We start from the raw sequence: 19706 nt of genomic DNA, 5'->3' as shown, positions 1-19706 counted from the left end.
TTCTTCTTTTTGTTTGTTTCTTCTTTTTATTTGTTTCTTCTTTTCATTTGTTTCTCCTTTTTGTTTGTTTCTTTTTGTTTGTTTCTTCTTTTCTTTGTTTCTTTTCGTTTGTTTCTTCTTTTCTTTGTTTCTTTTCGTTTGTTTCTTCTTTTCGTTTTTTGTTTCGTTTGTTTCTTTTTGTTTGTTTCTTCTTTTTGTTTGTTTCTTCTTGTCATTTGTTTCTTCTTGTCATTTGTTTCTCCTTTTTGTTTGTTTCTTTTTGTTTGTTTCTTCTTGTTTGTTTCTTCTTTTGTTTGTTTCTTCTTTTTATTTGTTTCTTCTTTTTTTCTTTTCGTTTGTCTCTTATTTTCGTTTTTTTTTTCTTTTTTGTTTCCTCTTTTGTCGTTACTTCTTTTCGTTTGTTTCTTCTTTTTTATTTGTTTCTTCTTTTCGTTTATTTCTTCTTTTCGTTTGTTTCTTTTTTTGTTTTTCTTTTTATGTTACTTCTTTTGTGCGTTTCTTCTTTTCGTTTGTTTCTTCTTTTTATTTGTTTCTCCTTTTCGTTTGTTTCTTCTTTTCGTTTTTTTCTTCTTTCCGTTAGTTTCTCATTTTTGTTTGTTTCTTCTTTTCATTTGTTTCTTTTTTCTGTCTTCTTTTCATTTGTTTCTTTTTTCTGTTTTCTTTTTTTTTTGTTTCTTCTTTTGTCTGTTTCTTCTTTTCGTTTGTTTCTTTTTTTGTTTCTTCTTTTCGTTTGTTTCTTCTTTTCGTTTGTTTCTTCTTTTTATTTGCTTCTTTTCGCTTGTTCCTTTTTTTTGTTTTCCCTTTTTATTCTTCTTTTATTTGTTTCTTCTTTTTGTTTGTTTTTTCTTTTGTTTGTTTCATTTTCTTTTTTGCATACTTCTTATTTGTTTCTTCTTATCGTTTGTTTCTTCTTTTATTTGTTTCTTCTTTTTGTTTGTTTCTTCTTTTTGTTTGTTTCTTTCTTTCTTGTTGTTTGTTTCTTTCTTTCTTGTTGTTTGTTTCTTTTTTGTTTGTTTCTTTTTTGTTTCTTCTTTTCGTTTGCTTCTTCTTTTGTTTTTGTTTTTCATTTTCTTGTTTGGACACTTTTTATTTGTTTCTCCTTTTCGTTTGTTCCTTCTTTTGGTTTCTTTCTTCTCTTCGTTTATTTCTTTTTTTGTTTGTTTCTCTTTTTATTTGTTTCATTTTCTTGCTTGCATACTTTTTATTTGTTTTTCTTTTAATTTGTTTTTCTTTTAATTTGTTTTTTTCTTTTTATTTGTTTTTCTTTTTATTTGTTTTTTCTTTTTATTTGTTTTTTCTTTTTATTTGTTTCTTCTTTTCGTTTGTTTCTTTTTTTGTTTTTCTTTTTTGCTTCTTCTTTTGTTTGTTTTTCTTTTTGTTTGTTTCTTCTTTTGTTGTTTCATTTTCTTGTTTTTCCTTTTTTTGTTTGTTTCTACTTGTTGTTTGTTTCTTCTCTGCGTTTGTTTCTTTTTTTCTTCTTTTGTTTGTTTATTCTTTTTGTTATTTTCCTCTTTTGTTTGTTTCATTTTCTTGCTTGCATACTTTTTATTTGTTTCTTTTTTTTGTTTGTTTTTTCTTTTTATTTGTTTCTTCTTTTTGCTTGTTTCTGCCTTTCGTTTGTTTCTTCCTTTCGTTTGTTTCTTCCTTTCGTTTGTTTCTTCCTTTTTTGTTTCTTCCTTTTTGTTTGTCTTCTTCTTTTTATTTGTTTTCTCCTTTTTGTTTGTCTTTTTTTGTTGTTGTTTTTCTTTCGTTTGTCTTCTTTTTGTTTGTCTTTTTCTGCTTCTTTTTGTTTGTATTCCTTATTTTGTTTGTTGTCTTTTTTCTATATCTTCTTTTTGTTTGTCTTTTTTGTTTTTCTTCTTTTTTGTTTGTTTTTTCTTTTTGTTTGTTTCTCTTCTTTTTGTTTGTTTCTCTTCTTTTTGTTTGTTTCTTGTGTTTTTTTTTGTTTCTCTTCTTTTTGTTTGTCTTTTTTGTTTTTCTTCTTTTTTGTTTGTTTTTTCTTTTTGTTTGTCTCTTCTTTTTTTTTTGTTTCTCTTCTTTTTGTTTGTTTCTCTTCTTTTTGTTTGTTTCTTGTGTTTTTTTTTGTTTCTCTTCTTTTTGTTTGTTTCTTGTTTTTTTGTCTTGTTTTTGTTTGTTTTTCTTTTTGTTTGTCCTCTATTTCACATATGATTATGATAATAGGATCACACCAGTTTGAAAGACTTGTTTAGAATTGCTTGTTAATTAATATTCCCTAGAAACTTCTTTCTTTGGAGGAGATCGGTTCAGCTTACTTAGGTTGAATATTGCTTTAAAAAAATATCCAAGCTGTGTTTAGATGATGTTAGCTCGGCTAGTTTTGCTTTCCTTATCTTCTCTTTTCAAAAAAATAATTAATTACTCTCTACTTTAGTCTTTTTGTTTTCTCCTCATAAGCGGAGATATATGACATGAAGTTAACTTTAATCTTGGTCTCTACTCATTCCTGTGTGCAGACGGGGGACAAAAATGTTCTCATTTTTTGATAGCTTTTTGGGGAGGGGGCAATATGCTGAGCGTGAATGTTTTCTAAATGATAAAACTCATCTTGTATCCTTCATTTTTTTTTTCAGAGAAAATGGCAGCTTCTATCATCAATTATGAACTTTTAGTCAAAGAAAAACTTCCATTAATAATGAGTAAAGGAAAAGATTGGGCTTTAACTCATGGTAAGTGTCTGTGTATATTAAGCCTTTATATTTCAATTATTTTTCTTTTTTATCTTTTTTTTTTTTTTGGTTGCCTGAAAACAGATTTTTATAAAAATGGTTAGTAACTGTATTTGTTTTATAAATTGATTCCCTAAGAACAATATACTCTAGGTAGTTTCTTTTTCTCTCTTAGTTTCCCCTCTCTGTCTTGCTCTAAGTAAATCTGACGACCTAGTCCACAAATTCCAAAATTTCATCATGACAAGTTTCAAGAAAAAATACACGATTAAACCCGGTTCTCCAACTTCCAACGTAGACCCCTACTACCATGTCTCCTTCTCAAACATCAGGGGTCTACGTTCTAACCTTCCAGAGGTTGAAACCCAATTACAGGAGAATAAACCAGACCTTTTATTTTTAAGTGAAACTGGCATTGGACAGGCTATTTCCCTAGAAGAGTTCGCAATTAAAGGATACTCTAACTTAACTTCTAAATCTGACCCCCAAGATCGCCATGGGCATGGAAAGATAGCTTTCCATGTGGGAGGGACATCTCCAGGGAAGATCCTAACTTACCCTATATGTGCTTCCGGGTTGCTTTAGCTCACACTACTGCATTTATGTTTACTCTCTATCGCCCCCACAACAGCGGAGTTACTATCTTTCAAAGCATATCTGAGAAAATTGACCAAGTCCTATCTGCTTATCCATCAGCTAACATTCACGTATTTGGAGACTTCAATGTTCACAACGTTGAATGGTTGACCCACTCAAACAAGACCGATGATGAGGGGAGGTTCTGTCATGATTTCTCCATTGCCTATGACCTCACTCAGATTGTTCAGGAACCCACCCGTGTGCCCGACAATGACGGCCAGTATGCGAGCCTACTAGACCTTTTTCTCACAACTTGCCCTGAACTATGTTCAGTTTCTGTTCTGTCGACTCTTGGATCTTCCGACCACTCTGTTGTATCAATTAAGATAAAAATGAAATGTAATATGTCCCCAAACGTACCTCTCCATCGTGCAGTATATTGATACACTAAGGCTGACTGGGATAGCTTCCGTACATTTATATCTGATCTACCTCTGCATTCCATGTTTAAAAAGGATGTGTCCTCTATAGTATTAGACCTGACAGAATGGTTAATTGTATGTATTGACCGTTTCATACCCTCGAAAAAGTTTCAGCAAAAACCTAACAGCCAGCCATGGTTCTCTCCAGAATGTGCTACTGCCATTGCGCACAGAAATCACTTTTTCCACTGCTTTAAACGTAATAGATATATGGAAACTAAAGCCACTTTCAGGACTGCCAGCAACCATTGTAAGAAAGTAATAAAGAACGCAAGAGAGTTGTATGCTCAATCTGTTAAGTCCAAAGTAGCTGAGCAGTGGCTTGGTTCCCACCAGTTTTGGCAAATAGCAAACAGAATCCTGAACAGAAGCGTGTGCTCCATCCCAACTATTATCAATGGACCTGAGGTAATCTCGTCAGCATCAGACAAAGCGAAACTCTTTGTCAAGAACTTTGCAGCTAATTCTACCCTTTGCGACCAAGGCCGCCAACCCCCAATATTTCCTCCTGTATCAGAAAATACGCTATGTGATATACGTATATCTGTACGTGATGTTGCCAAGCTAATCAAAAATCTTGATTCCAGTAAAGCAACTGTCCCTGACAGTATTCCAATTATAGTACTAAAAAAACTTCAACCTGAACTAGCGCCCATACTTACAAAACTGTTTAAACGTTGTCTTAAGGAGAATAGTTTCCCATCTCCCTGGAAAATTTCATCAGTATGCCCTGTATTTAAGAATTCAGGTAATCGCTCATCCCCCTCTCAGTACAGGCCAATAAGTCTCCTGTGCGTCATGAGTAAGTTGCTAGAATCTGTGTTAAATACAGAAGTAATCAACCATCTCAACAAAAATAACCTTCTTAGTGACACTCAATATGGTTTCCGTTCTGCTAGATCTACAGCAGATGTGCTTACAGTTATATCTCATAGGATTAGCAAATCTCTCGACGGAGGCAATCTTTCTAGAGCAATTGCTCTTGACATATCTGAGGCCTTTGATAGGGTATGGCATAAAGGTTTACTTCATAAGATCTCTAGCTATGGTATAGCTGGAAATGTCTTCTCAATTATTAAATCATTTCTTTCTGATAGGTTCATAAGAGTAGTAGTTGAGGGGCAAAAATCAGAAGCTCACAGTATTAATGCTGGTGTCCCTCAGGGGTCCATCCTGGGCCCAACTCTTTTCCTGATCTACATTAATGATCTTCCAAATCACATCCTTACATCATTTGTAGACATTTATGCTGATGACACTACCATCTATGGTAGCACATCTAAGACAGTAAACGACCAAGTTCTCTCCAATTCTCTCTCCTCTGATCTTGAGCACGTAGTACAATGGGGAAAGGAGTGGCTGGTTACTTTTAATGCATCTAAAACCAAGCTTCTCTCTTTACATCATCAACATTCTGATCCACATCTGGCATCAATTGAAATGAATGGCTCTCGTCTTGAGGAGCCCTCAAGTTTTGACAAGCTTCTGGGCTTGACCATTACTCCTGATCTTAAATGGAACATGTACATCAAATCTGTTGCCAAAGCCGCTGGAAAAATGGTGGGATCTTTCTATCGATCCGGTAAATATCTCACTGCTGATGCTATTCTCTATCTATATAAGAGCCAGGTACGTCCAAGAATGGAATACTGTTGCCACATCTGGGCAGGAGCTGCTAGAAAGGACTTGTCCTGCCTTGATAGAGTTCAAAATAGACTTCGTAGCCTCGTAGGAGATGTCCTTTTCTCCTCCTTGCAACCTCTATCGCACAGAAGAGATGTTGCGAGTTTGTCTCTGATGTATCGTTATTTTCATGGAAAGTGTTCGACTGAACTTCAATCTATGGTCCCCCCTCGCCAGACTTTCACAAGAAACACTCGTCTAGCTGTAAACACTATCAATAATTCCCCCCACTCTTTATCTGTGCCTAAACCTAAACGTAGATTCCATGAACAAAGCTTCTTTCTTAGAACTGCACGCCTGTGGAATTGTCTTCCTTTTTTCTGCTTTCCGGCTGACTACAATATGGTTGTGTTCAAGTCTAACGTAAATAAGTTCTTGATGAGCTGTTCCATATAAGTTATCAAATTTACCAAATTTTCATTACTAATGATTACTGTACACTCTTTAACCCTTATCCTTGAGTGGCCTCTTGGCCTTGATAATGTGGTGATGTCTATGTAAAAAAAAAAAAAAAAAAAAAAGGTATTTTCATGATATTTTATGGATTTTCATTTTACTTTAAGCTGACCTTTTGGATATCATTATATCCCAACCACTAGAACAGGGGTTGGAGCTACATTGACAAAGTGGGATATATTAGATTGGAATTTTTTTCTTTTTTTAGATGCACCAGTCCAGATGTGGCAACAACACTCTATACATGGGTGAATGATGGCCTTGTAGAGGTACAGGATACTTTCAGGTGTGAGTAGTTATCTAGCTCAATAGAGGAAATCTACCTTTGCAGCAGCCTTTGCAATGTCCCCAATGTATTTATTCCAGTTGATCTTGCCTGTGAATGTTAAGCTGAAGAGTTTGAATTCTCAGGTAGGGTGTTATTTGTTATGGATGTCGGAGGTTGGAGAGGCGTCTTGTTAAAGGAGAGTGGCTTAGTCTTACTAGCATTAAATGTTACCATCTATTTGCGGCCCCATTCCACTACGGTCTGGAAGTCATTTTCTAATGGTTTTGCCATTATCTTAGATTTATGTGCATCGGTTCTTCCCTCATGCATGTTATAGAGCGTTGTATCATCAGTAAATATACTCATCTCAGACACAATATTATCAGGGAGGTCGTTTATGAATATCAGGAATAATAGTGGTCCAAGGATCAACCCCTAACTTACTCTCGCATTAATGTTATGCTGCTTGGATGAATTTCCATCAATGACAACCTGGATAGTCCTATTGTCTAAGAAGGATCTAATTATATTTAGTATTTAGTCCAGTTATACTGTATGATTTAATTTTCATTAGCAGCCCTTCATGCCAGACTTTGTCAAAGGTCTTAGATATATCAAGGGTGACAGCTCTGGCTTTGTCCACCTTATCCAGTACAATGTATATGCATTCAGAGATGACTGTTAAAATATTTACAGTAGAACAACATTGCCTAAATCCATACTTTTTGTCAGAGAAATTTGCTTTTGTGAGGTGGTGATCTAGTGCTTGATTAATTAAGGTCTCAAAGATTTTAGCGAAAAGGGGGAGGAGACCGATGGGACGATAACTGAGAAGGTCAGTCTTTTCACCAGAATTCTTGTACACTAGTACCACAGAGGCTATCTTCCAGCTATTAGGGAAGCAAGATTCAGCAAGGCATTTTTTTTTGTAGACTTTGGAAAGTACAGACGCTAGCTCAGCTGAGAATTTCTTAATTAGTATAGCAGGGATGAGATCAGGCCCACACACCTTGGAGGCATTTTCAAAGAAAATGGTGTAAAAAAATAAATTAAAAAGTAAAGGAAGGGCGATTATACAGCACCGCTAATAAAAAAAGGGGGTGTAAAAAAGACAACAAATAACTGTTACTAAACGCAAGAAAATTTAAGAGGTTCAAGTAGTTGGCTTGAAGCATTGTTTAATGTAAAAGAAATTTAGGTTTGTAGAAGGCAGAACAATGCAAAGATGTAACTGATAGACTCAAACTGAAAAAACTTTCACTTTATTAATTCAATAAAAGAAATATTGTGTTTGTGAGTTTGTTTCCTATAGACTCCTAAGCAGCTGGGCTGATTTTTTTTTTTTTAATCTCACTCAAATGTACTCTATGTGCTTGGCAATGTTTTTAGGTAGGTTTTGTATTGGAATGTCTTTGATAAGTATCAGTAATCGAAAAAATCCAATGAAAAAATGAGCAGGCAATATTGTCTAAAGTTAACACCTTATACAGCCTAACATCACAAGTGCATTTGATAAGTTTTATAACTGCACAAGCGGAAAGACCCAGCATATAAAATCAACAGTAGGCTCTTTGATATGACAGAGGTGAGTTCAAAACGAATGCGTCTGTTTAGAGCACAATTGAACCATGATACTTGATGTTTGTATTTTAAATTTTAATTCAAGCCATTATATATAAAAATAATTTTATATAATCAGCAGTAGGTTCTCTACAGTGCAATGTAGACTACAATGTATTGTGGACTATATAACTGTGGAGAGGATTGAAAAATAGTCGATTTTACCGATTTTGATGACAATAAAATATGGGAGGGTGAAACATTCGTTGATCCTCATTCATTCCTGGGCAATGTTAGGTCTCCCTGCTAGTCATACATATATACATATATATTTTTTATTTGATTATATAATTTACTGTCTATGCATTTGTTATCATTACTTTTACTTAGCCAAGCTAACATATTTTCTGTCATGACTGCCAATTTTGCTAGGACTTTGTCACAAATTTTAAATAGTAAAAAAAAAACGTTTAAAAGGAGTTAGTGGAATGTAAGCTCAAGTCCAAGAGTTCTCTTCTCCTTCTCATCTCTGTTTAGGCTAGCACTGACTAACCATGGTGGTGACTCTCCTCTCTGGTCCTACATCTCTATTAGGTTTCAACTGCATTTTCTAAGTATATAGCTGTAGGGATTGCGTAGTCATAGCAGACGGTACTTTCTGATATGTTCAATTTTTTGCAGATGAAAAAGAATATATCAGCTTTGTGGGTATATCTTGGGTAGTATTTAACTTTTACTTACACGCACACGCACACACTTTCTATCATAGGCAAAACCACCCTTGATTTAAGGAAATATTAATTGCAAAATTATGCAAATACAATAAATAAAGAAAAACAAATTTTATTTTATAAACCAATTAGATGTGCCTGTTATTTCTTCCATTTTAATTTCCTTTGAAAATTCACAAACTGACATATCTGTTAAGATATTCTTGCATAACATAATTTACTTTGATATTATCATTATTGATAATTGTTGTGACCTTACAAGACTGGTAAAAATCAAGACATAGTGGTATAGTTAACAAAAGTTTGACAAAAGTATGTTACAGAAGTATGCTTCAGCCAGGCTTACAACGTCTCTTCTGTGGAAAGAGAAAAGGATATCATTTACCAGGTTTTGAAGGCGGTTTTGAACTCTGTCAAGGCAGGATAGGAGTGCCAAGCAGTTTCTGCCCAGATGTGACTACAGTACTCCATTTTAAGATTTCTCTTTCTTCTCTCCTCTTTAACACTTGAGGGGAATGTTGATAGTATCAGACACCATCTTTTTTTTTTTTTTTTTTTTTTTAGCCAGGCTTAAAATTGATGTTTCTTAAAGTATTGTGTTGAGGCTTAATAAAATCTGTCAAAAGATTACTGGAAACAAGAAAAAATCATTCTATTAATTTTTTTTGATATCATCAAATTGGTGTTTGTTAAGATAGTTGACAAATCGATTTTTTTTCTTTTTTAAATATGTTGTTTCAAGCAAAAAAAATATTACATACTTAATTGTCATGTCGAAAAGAGTAATATATCCAAAAAAAAAAAAAATTACGAAAATTCATCTCATAAAAAGTTATTCATAGTTAAAAGTAATTTTTATGGCGAATTGGATAAATTGCATTTTTCTTAGATGTTATAAAGTAGACGGTGAAGAGTTCACACACAGGGAACATGACTCGAATCGAATATTTTAGATTACTTGTTCATGACATGCAATATTTGTTGTTTGTAGCGATAGACTTCTTTTTTTTTTTTACAAAAAAATATGGGGTATTCCATTGTGACGGATGTACGATTTAGAGAACAAAACACAAGATATTAGAGAATAGTCTTCATTAATTCAAACATTAAATTGTTTCAAAGACTAAAAATGTTAGAAAAAAAAGTAAGTTGGACCTTTTTGGACTTGACCCCAAAAATTTATTCGCAAAAAAAAAAGCATATGATGGACATACGCACAAAAGTAGAAGAATCACAACATGAAACAGTAAAAATCAAATTTCTATGAATATATACACATTATTCTGATAAAATTTGGTATTCATGGCATGAAATAGGCTATTTGCTGAAAAAAAGTAACACTTCTTATAATTATTTATTTTTGGGATCAAAATTGTACTTTAAATTCTGTGACTGATGTACAGAAATTTTGTGATGGACGTACTGTTCTAAATAAATCTTAACAAAATAGTATTAAAATCCCTAAGAAGTGTCCTTATGTTAAAAATGACTTGTAACTCCAAATAGAAACTAACACAAGTGAATCAAAAATAGTGTCTTCCTGTAGGAAAAAATTATAATTCATCAAATGAAAATTGCCCTCGCATTCCGGCAACTGCTGGTGGGTTGATTCGTCAGACAATGTTCTCTTTTTCGTAAAAGATCTTGTAAAAGATCTTGTTCTCTTTCTTTCACTGTTTCCATAAGTTTCCTGATTTGTGCATTAGATACCTCAAAATCTTTGTTAGCAATAACATTGGTGACTTCACCGAGAAACTGTTCACCCTCATACAAAAACTAAACCCAGTCTTGGGTGTTTATGACATTGTCAGGTATTATTTGTTCAAGATTAAGAATTTCATCATTCATGTCACTCATCGCCTTATCTGAATCATTGTCATTTTCTTCAGTAGCATTAAATATGTTTTCAAATTTGAAGATTTCATCTTTTGAGAATGTTGCTATCTCAAGTTGCCAAGAATTTCGAGCTTTGATGCAATGTAACTTCATAGTGTCAGTCATGACTAAGGTTTTTTCCTATACTGGAAGTCTTGGAGCACATCTTTCTTTAATTTTGTCACTAGATATAAATGTTATTGTTATTCCAGCATTCAAGTTTCTTGCCAATTCACAATAGGCTGCAGCATCATTTGTGGCGACTGTAGTGGTATGAATATTTCGCCAAAACCGATCGCTTAACAGTACCACCAATTCCATCAACTGCACTTTTACTGTGCAAGGTTGCAAAGAAATTCCAAATAATTTTGGAATTGTACTCATTTTTCCATTCCTGAAGGTATTAAAACAGGAATCGTTGCTTGAATTGTGAAGATGGACCATCTGTGAAAACATTCAACAACTTTATGGAATCATACATTTTGCTGATACAATCAAGTAACCCTGACATGAAGGTGTATATAACCTCTTTGGTGTGGTCTAAATTGTTAGAAACAATGGCAAAGCTATCCTTGACATTTTGGCTAACCCAAACATGATCAGTGAAAATGGTGACTTGCTGGTGAGACCAATGAGTAGATTGAATCTCATTCTGGTTGACAATGGATGCATTCTCTGAGAAATCCAGTTGAAGAACAGTTGAGGAACCATTGCATTCTTCAATAAGATTAGTAAAATGATCTTTTCTTTTGATGTATCTGTGCACAAGAAAAGTATTCATTTGCTTTTTCAGGGCACCAAAAACGCCATTGACAGTTGCTGAAATTGCAACCTTTTCAGCACGTTTGTCTAGTTTTTGCCATTGTCGATACTTGATCAAATCTTCAGGTGATGGTTTGAACATTTCCATGTAATTTCTACAATTATCACATTTATGGTAGATACAGTCCTTATTGTCTTTTTCGCATGTGACTTGCCCAACAAAGCCTTTTATTTTTATTATTCAATTTTCACCCCAAACAAGGCACAGTGCCACTTTGAAGTAGGGGGCTACTATTGGGAACATAAGTTGCAGGGGTATTATGAAGGGAGATGAGTAGCAAGATATCTGTTCACATTACACTTGAACTTCTGCATGTCAGTACAGTTGGGAAAGCAAAATCCTGAAAGGGAGTTCAAAAGTCTAAGCAGTTCTGGGGAATAAACTATTGTAGTAGAATGCCTTATTACACCTAGGGATCTCTACTGTGAAGGGGTGGGATTTAGCTGCTTGTTGGGTTTGTCAGGGGTATTCACAGGTACAAGTGCTTGTAGTTTGTCAGAGCATTCACCATTAAAGTACTTGTAGAACAGGCAGAGGGATGCAACATTTCGTCGATGGGACAGAGGCTGAAGCTTAGATGTCAGTTCAGGACCTATCAGGTTGGCGACTCTCCTGAAACATTGATGACAAAGGGCTGTAAGAATAAGGCAAATATTTTCATGGTATTGACAAACACAAACATTGTTTGGTATTTGATCAAAAAGTTTAACTTGGAAGGGCTTAAGAGAGCAGAATTTGGAAAGGCTGATTGTGACTTCTACAAACTCTTTTGTAAAGAGTTTGTATGCCTCTTTTAATGATATGAGCATGTGTCGTATTAGCAAAGTTTTTTTCCACGTTTTTACCATTGATCATCTCTCATAATATAACTCGATCCTTTCGGCCTGGTGCTTGCCATGTTATTCCATCCCTTAAGTAAAAGTCTTGAACAGTTTTGCAATGCTCTTCACTTAGACTATTCTTGTTGTCCCTTTGATTTCAATACCAGCCTCTAAAGCCATTTTAGCAATTACGAACATCTTTTCCCTTGGTGAGTTTCGTAGAGACTTTTGAACATGTTTCATTGCTTTCGCAGTGGCTTGTCTGGTCTGGAATGGTGATTCCTCAGGCAAAGTAGTTGCTGTAGCTTGTTGTTTTTGTTGTTTTTTTTTGCTCTGTATTTTTGTACTCTCACTCTCTCATCTGCTTTGAATACATCTTGTTTTACCTTTGGTTTCTTCTTGTCTACCAATCGCTTTAACTTGTTTCTCATTTTGGCCTTCAATAAATATTATTTGAGAGTATTTTCATTTTTTTCAGCTTTTCTCTTCTCTTAGCTTGTCTTTCTTTATCAGCATTTCCCATGGTTTCTACAACAAAAACAAATTCAAGTACTCAGTAATACTTCTTTTGTAAACAGTTTTGATAAAGAAAAAATATTTTAAATGTTTAAAATATAATATTCACCTCTATATGCGTTGTTAGATCTGATGGTCTGTAGCTCAGCAAAGCAAATGAAAAAAAGGTGAAAATACAAACACAGCTACCATTATGGCTCTCACATGGGATAAACCAAGTTGTCAATCAAACCTTTATATTTAATTCAAATCAAACACAAAGTACCAGGTGTAACTTTTTGCTTTTTATGAAGGAAGCAGTTTTTGTTATTTAAATAAAAGGTTTAAAATTATAATGCTTTGAAAACTAATAAATGATTCTTATTATATATAATGTTTTATAAAAAAACATAAAAAATTTTCTCCAAACTGTTAGGATGCTTAAAAGATGCTTTAAAATAAGCATATCACCATAAAAAAATTCTTGTGACGAACGTACGTGACGGACGTATAAAAAATAGTGTACATCCGTCACAGAAATTTTTCTAAACTGTTTATTCAGTTTGCTTACCCACAATATGCTTATTTAAAATCCAGAAAAAGACTTCAGTCTTCCAACACGAGGTAAAGTAGGAAAACTTTTTGTGACGGACATACAAAAATGCTAGCTAAATATTTTTGGACAATTTTCATATTGAAAACCACTTTTTCCATCTGTTACCAGTTACCTCATTCTATGGTTATCAAAAATAAGAGATTGGTTCCTTTTTTTAACTAATTTTTAAAATATACGCAGCAAAACTGTTTTTTTCGCTAATGACAAAACCTTCTGTTTCACAGGCAAAATGTCAGTCAAAATTTAGTTTATCAAGTTTTAATATGAAAAACTAAACTCCTCAATGTCTCAGCTTTCCAGTGATGCTAAATATGCCATACTTTGAAGAAAAATTAATTTTCACATTGTGGTTGACATTTTTGTGGAATTGCCCCTAATAGCAGTTGTTCTACTCAATGAATTTTCGTAATCTTTGGATATACTACTATTTTCAACATGACAATTAAGTGCGTACTATTGTTTTTGCTTAAAACGACATATTTTTAAAAGATCGATCTATTGACTCTATCTTAACAAGCACCATTAAATTTTTTGTTTGTCTATTGTTATTTCTATTTTCCTAAAATACACATTTACTTTCCATTTTAGGTATCCTTATGCGAACTGCTGATTTTCCAACTTCATCTGACGTCGTCAACTACGCCCCATTTGCCTTGTTTCCATCCATGATACCAAGGTCAATTTACAATGAAGCCAAACAAATGCAAACTGATTTCAACCTACTTATGCACAAAGTCGCTCATGATTATGATTTTCTTAAAGAGTCATTAAAAAGGTCCGAATTTTTCTTCTCATAGAATTATGCAGTTAATATGATCATGATGCATTTAGCATTATCATATATTTATTTTATTATTTAGTTTTATCATAAAATTATTTGATTGATATCAATATGGATTTAGCATTGTCATAAATTTATTTTATCACAAAATTATTTGCTTGATTTTAATATCCATTTAGCATTGTCATAGATTTATCTTATTATTTGGTTGGTTGGTTGGTTGATTGTTTTTGTTTTACGGCATATCAACCCTTTTCAGGTTATTTAATGCTGAATCCAAAGATTTTGAAGAAAAATGATTAAAAAAGAATGATCCTATTTCATAATATTTCATAAGTAAATGTATGAATCAGAATGAGGGAGAAAGTGTTTGAAAGATCACATTTCCCAGTTTTCTGGTAACGACAGCAAAAAAATAAAATAAAAAATAAAGAAATGGTGCAATCAGTGATTTCTGTGCATTCAGAGTGAAATTCAATTGCGATGCTTCTTCTCCCATGAACATTCAAAAGTGGTTTAAGCAGTTTGAAGAGTGCAGATGTCTGTGCAAAGGCAAAACTCCCGGACGACCGCAAACTTCAGAGGAAGGTGTGAAAGAATCTCAAGGAAATACGTATGCCATGCAAGTCGTGAGCTGGGATGTCTTAAGGGCAGGTTTAGATCTGATGACCTTAGAGGAAGATTTAATCTGAATTGTATAGATGAAACTTTCTTGAGTTGGTATATGCACAACAGTTGAGGTAGTAGGTCCATTTCACAGGATAGTCCAAGAAAAACATGGGTGAAAGTGATAAGAGTTGACTTGAGAAAAAAAGGGATAAATAAAGCCCTGGCCAGAAATAGTTTAGTTTGTAGTCGTCCAACACATGACAGCATGTAAAACACATTAAACCAAATATGATGATGATGATGATGATGATGAATATGTAGGATGTCAGTTTACAAAAACTGATATGCCTACAGGTTTCTTGAAAATCAAAAATATGTCTACAAAATTTTATAGATTTTTGGTTATTATATAATTAACTGAGTTTTGATTAATTGATTTTAACAACTCATGGATTTCTGTTTTCTAAGACTAATATATTTTGTTAGCATGTATCCTAATTTAATAAAGAACTGCATGTATTCTGTGTACAAATGTCAATAATCCAACACATCCACCCGTCGGACAAAGCACGCACCAGCAAAATAGAATGGGCAGATAAAATAAATCTTCCATCATGTAAGACTTAACATCTCCAACCCCACTCCCCAAAGAAATCATCAGTATCCTATAGGATTATCAGACAATTATGGTACATGTATACGTATTTATTTATTAGTCACATGTATACTTATCGCAGTTTCTGTTTCTGTTATTTTCAGATCTTGATCATTGTTTAATCAACAAATAAAGATTGACAAATAGAGCAGACTCTTATTTATATCCAACAAACACTATAGAAGGTTGGAGTTGAATGTACACATAGAAGAACAGATGTCAAAATATGAAAATCATGTAAAATATTTTTACACAGGAATCACCATTTATCAAGGACCGGAGGCCACTCGAGGATAAGGGTTAATAAAAGAACAGGTGTCAAAATATGAAAATTATGTAGATATGGACAACAAAAGCAACTCCTGTTTGAAATTGTGGTTCTTCTTCATTATTGTAGCGAAATTCGAAAAATATTCAATTATAAGTGAAACCAATGGTATTTACCGAATTGCTATGCTGCAGTAATGAAAATATGAAAAAAAAAAAAAGATAGAAAATTAATTTTTAATGAAAATAGTTTTCGAAAAAATTTCGAAGTGTATATATGAAAACTCATTGGTGGGGGGAGGGGCTGTCGGATTTCACTACAATAACAAAGAAGAACTAAAATTATGTTAGCAGACATTCTGCACCAGTAGGAGTTGCCTCCCTTTAAAAGTGTAAACTCTCGTCCAACTTAAATAAAACCAGACTAACAATCAACCATCTTGATCTTAACAAGCATAATTCGTCTTATCTTATTTTCCTGATAACAAAATATATACCAAATATATAACAAAATATGGTGTCAGAATAAAGGATTTACGAACGAATGTGATCAATACACCAGGGAAGAGTCAAACGAACTATTGAGCCCAAAATCCGTACAAAAATATATAAATAAACAAGTAAAATTCCACAAATTCTGTTTGAAATATTGTTACAGGTATTAACGAATTTAAACAAGAGATATATGTATGTCAGAATATCAGAATTATTTTCTATTTGCAGTGTCATTGAAATCGATGATTTTACTCGGAAGCTCTGGGAAATCTATGAGTTTGTTTACAAGAATAAAACCAAGAAGTTTCAGGTATAAAAAAATGTTGGGTTTGCTTTTTCTGAATGTGTAGAGTTTAAGATCATGTGACCATGAGGCAGTGAACCATTACTTGATCATATAAAAGGTGACTTGGGAGTTTGCTCTCTCATTTTGACCTTTTTATTTTGACCCCTAAGGTGACATTGTTCCTTATCTTTTAATATACCCGCTTCCAGGTACACAAAATCCCAGCTTTACCTTCACTTTATATTCATAAATAACTAATTGGTACCCTAAACTAAATTGTGAAACATCCCTGATATTTTTTAATAACTCATTGTATAATTACTTTAGGGGAATAAATCATCAGTTTATCACAAATTTTTAGCTCTGTCAAGGCTCTACAAACAAATTTATCTTTAATTGATTCTTCACAACTAAATATTTTCGTCTACTAGCCAAATAGAAAAGTTACTGGCCAAACCTACATGATTTTTTGGAATATGACATCTTTGCTCCGTGATGAGTATGTAGATCATAAAGATTTTTCTGTAGTTTTGTTTTTTTAATAAGTGTAACTTTAAATAAGTACCAAATTTTATGTTGAGACTTAAAGGTATAAACATTCAAATTTCTTCAGATGTTTTTTAAACAGCCTTCGTTTTAAAAAAAAAAAGTAAAATGAGAAATAGACAACACAGTGAAAGAAAACGAAAAACACAAATTTAAACTTTAAACCAACTTTATTAATAAAATATAACAGAGATTCTTACATTCTGAGAAAGAAAAAAATTAGATAAAAAAAATAAACTTATTTCAAAGTCTAAATGTGGCACAGCATTTGCGGTGACACATTTTGTTTATTCAGTTTTTTATTCTGGGTGTAATTAGTTGTTTTTCATTGTTCTCGAAACCTCAAAGTTGAGGCCTTGTTGTCGCTATTTGGACTAGAAACTATTTCTGTCCGCCTTGCCTTATCAGCTCCTGAAGTCTGTTTAATCTTTCATTTTTCCTTCTTTTTCTTTCGTCTTTGAAAATATTTTACAAACATTTTTCACATTGAAAAATATATATAAATTGCTTGGTTCTGAACATTTTCCTATTTCTTAAGCCATGTTCTCTTGCACATAAACCAAAAATTCTTTTTCTTTCTTTCCTAACTTTAATTTGATTTTAAAAATTTTGTTTTTCAGCCATTATGCTTGGGATTGCTTCGATCTGATTATATGCTCCATTGTCCCCAAGATGATTCTACCATTTTTGAGGATTTGTTACAGCAAGTTCAATTGAAACAAATTGAAATCAATACCATTGCTTCAGGTTTGATTGGTCTTGCAGAGAATTTGATTTCTTTGCACAGGTAAGAAAACAGAGTGTAAGTCCAGAATCCAACCTAATTACACATAAATACCAAAAAATCTTTATGATAAATATACTCGTCATTGAACGAAGACGTCATATTCCAAAATCATGTAAATTAATCAATTAGCTTTATTTGTAATTTTAAAAATCAAATTTTATGAGTAAGCAAAAAGGAACTGTCTCACACTGCAAACTTGGAAAAAACAGGGCAGATAACTCGAGCATTCAAAATTGTGAGATTAGCTTTATGTTAACTATTTGATATTAATCACTTAAAATTGTTTTAAAAATGCTTTTCTTTATAGAAAAAAAAGCACTTGATCAATTTACGTAATTTTTGGAATATGACATTTTTGTTTCATAATATGTACATATATCATAAAGATTTTTCTGTATTTCTTCATGGTTGAATTCTGGATGAGAATCGAAAACTATTTCATTCTAATATTAAATAATGTCCGTCTTTTTTTTTTTTTTCTATCAAAGTAGAAAATTGATTAAAGACAAACTGAAAAAATGTTATTACAACTTGAAATTGCTAAACGTTTCCAACTATAAAAGCATTATTAAAAAAAGTATAACATTTTCTGCAATGTAAATTTTTTTTCTTTTTATGATTTAAATTCTCTTTTTTTCAGATACACATTATGGCTAATAAATGTTCCCGCTAATGAAGAAAAGGTTAGCCATTTTCAATTCTTGGGTATGTTTTTATTTTCCATTTGTAAACGGTAATGCCACAGAATCCGAACATTTCTTCAAATATGAATACAAATCACATTATTTGGATTTATCATTTACTAGCATTTCAGTCCGGCATTGCCCGGGTGTTTGGATGTGTCTGTTGAGCAAAAAAAAAAAAAAGTGGTAGTAGGAAGGCAGGCTTGAACCCGTACCGCGAAAGAGGAAAAGAACGGGAAAAGAACCTGACGTCTATACTGTTATGACCACCGCTAAACCGGAAGTGACATTTTTAAAAATTAAGGCTAGACAATCGAAAGGAGAGGATGACTTTCAAAAATATAGGCAAAAAAAGCGACCCCCCCCCCTCTGTAGAAAAGTTCCCAGTTGAAGGTGAAGATATTAATGTTTTTAGCCAATTTTTTGATATTTGTCATCTGAAAGGTCGGACTTTAAAACGATACTGATCTTGGTAAAATCCGTCGCCTCTGTCAAGAGTTTTAGGCAGACATACAAACATACATACTTACATACATTTATATATTGGTAACTAAAAATTTTCGACCCAAACCGATTAAAAAGCTTGCCCTATCTCTGAATAGCCTTTATGTAAAATTTCAAATGTTTAGACCAGAAATTGTCTGAGTAATTTGGTAGAGACCGCAGAGGTCAATTTTTTAAAAACTTTGACCCCTATTATGACCTCTTAACATTGATTGTTTTGGGCTCAAATCAAGTTATTAAGTTAGATCCATGTCCAAGGAACCTATATCTAAAATTTCAAGTGTTTAGACCCAAAATTGTCGGAGGAGTTTGGTAGAGTTCTCAAAGGTCAAATCGTTGAACTTTGACCCCTTAACAGCCAAATTTCTGGCCGAAAACCGATCACATAGATTTTCCCAAATCTCAGTACCCTGTATATCAAATTTCGAGTCTGTAGACTAAAAATTGAGAGTTACTGCGTAGGGAAATGTACACAGACAGACAAACAGACAGACACACACACAGACACGTTCACTTTTATAGATATAATAGATTTTGTGAAACATCAATCGGGGTTCTTAGTGATTGAATGACTACACCTCTTGCTGAGAAGAAGTAGTTTTATTTCACAGTCAGACTATTTTTTTTATCTTTATGTTATTCACACAACGTTTCAGCACATGAAACCTCCATTTTTTTTTGGTTTTGGTGTATCTTGCCAAACTTGGGAATTTCCAACAGAACCCTTTATTTAATCGATTGCATAGCATGCCCTCCTTCTGCCAGCCATGACTGGGTAGAAATCCTAATTTCAAACAGAACCCTTTATTTAATTCGGTACTAGTACTAGTGCACTTACTGATCCACGCTGAAATAACATTATTTAGAAAACCATTCTTAACATGGGGAGGGAAGGGTGTTTTGTACCTATTCTGTACTTTAACCTTACAATTTAATAAAAACATATAAAACTTGAATTAAACTTGAAAATACTATTTTAAAAATAGCGCAGATCAATAAGTGCATTAGCACCTTTAA

At 33.1% G+C, this 19706-nt stretch overlaps 1 protein-coding gene across 2 annotated transcripts in view; it reads left to right on the top strand.

The window, feature by feature from the left end:
• The window catches only part of LOC145277691 (glutathione synthetase-like), a 68796-nt gene that overhangs the window by 12298 nt on the left and 36792 nt on the right, over nucleotides 1-19706 (top strand). For both annotated transcript variants that reach the window (XM_080129383.1, XM_080129391.1), the window contains exons 2-6: nucleotides 2592-2687; nucleotides 13665-13851; nucleotides 16112-16193; nucleotides 17336-17502; nucleotides 18143-18185. In XM_080129383.1, the coding sequence (XP_079985509.1) occupies nucleotides 2597-2687; nucleotides 13665-13851; nucleotides 16112-16193; nucleotides 17336-17502; nucleotides 18143-18185 (570 nt within the window). In that variant the 5' untranslated portion in view covers nucleotides 2592-2596. The remainder of the gene's footprint in view (nucleotides 1-2591; nucleotides 2688-13664; nucleotides 13852-16111; nucleotides 16194-17335; nucleotides 17503-18142; nucleotides 18186-19706) is intronic.

This window comes from Euprymna scolopes, chromosome 1 (genome assembly GCF_053919585.1).
Source record: "Euprymna scolopes isolate OS-2025 chromosome 1, ASM5391958v1, whole genome shotgun sequence".
NCBI lineage: Eukaryota > Metazoa > Mollusca > Cephalopoda > Sepiida > Sepiolidae > Euprymna > Euprymna scolopes.
This window is presented reverse-complemented; position numbering and strand designations above follow the sequence as displayed.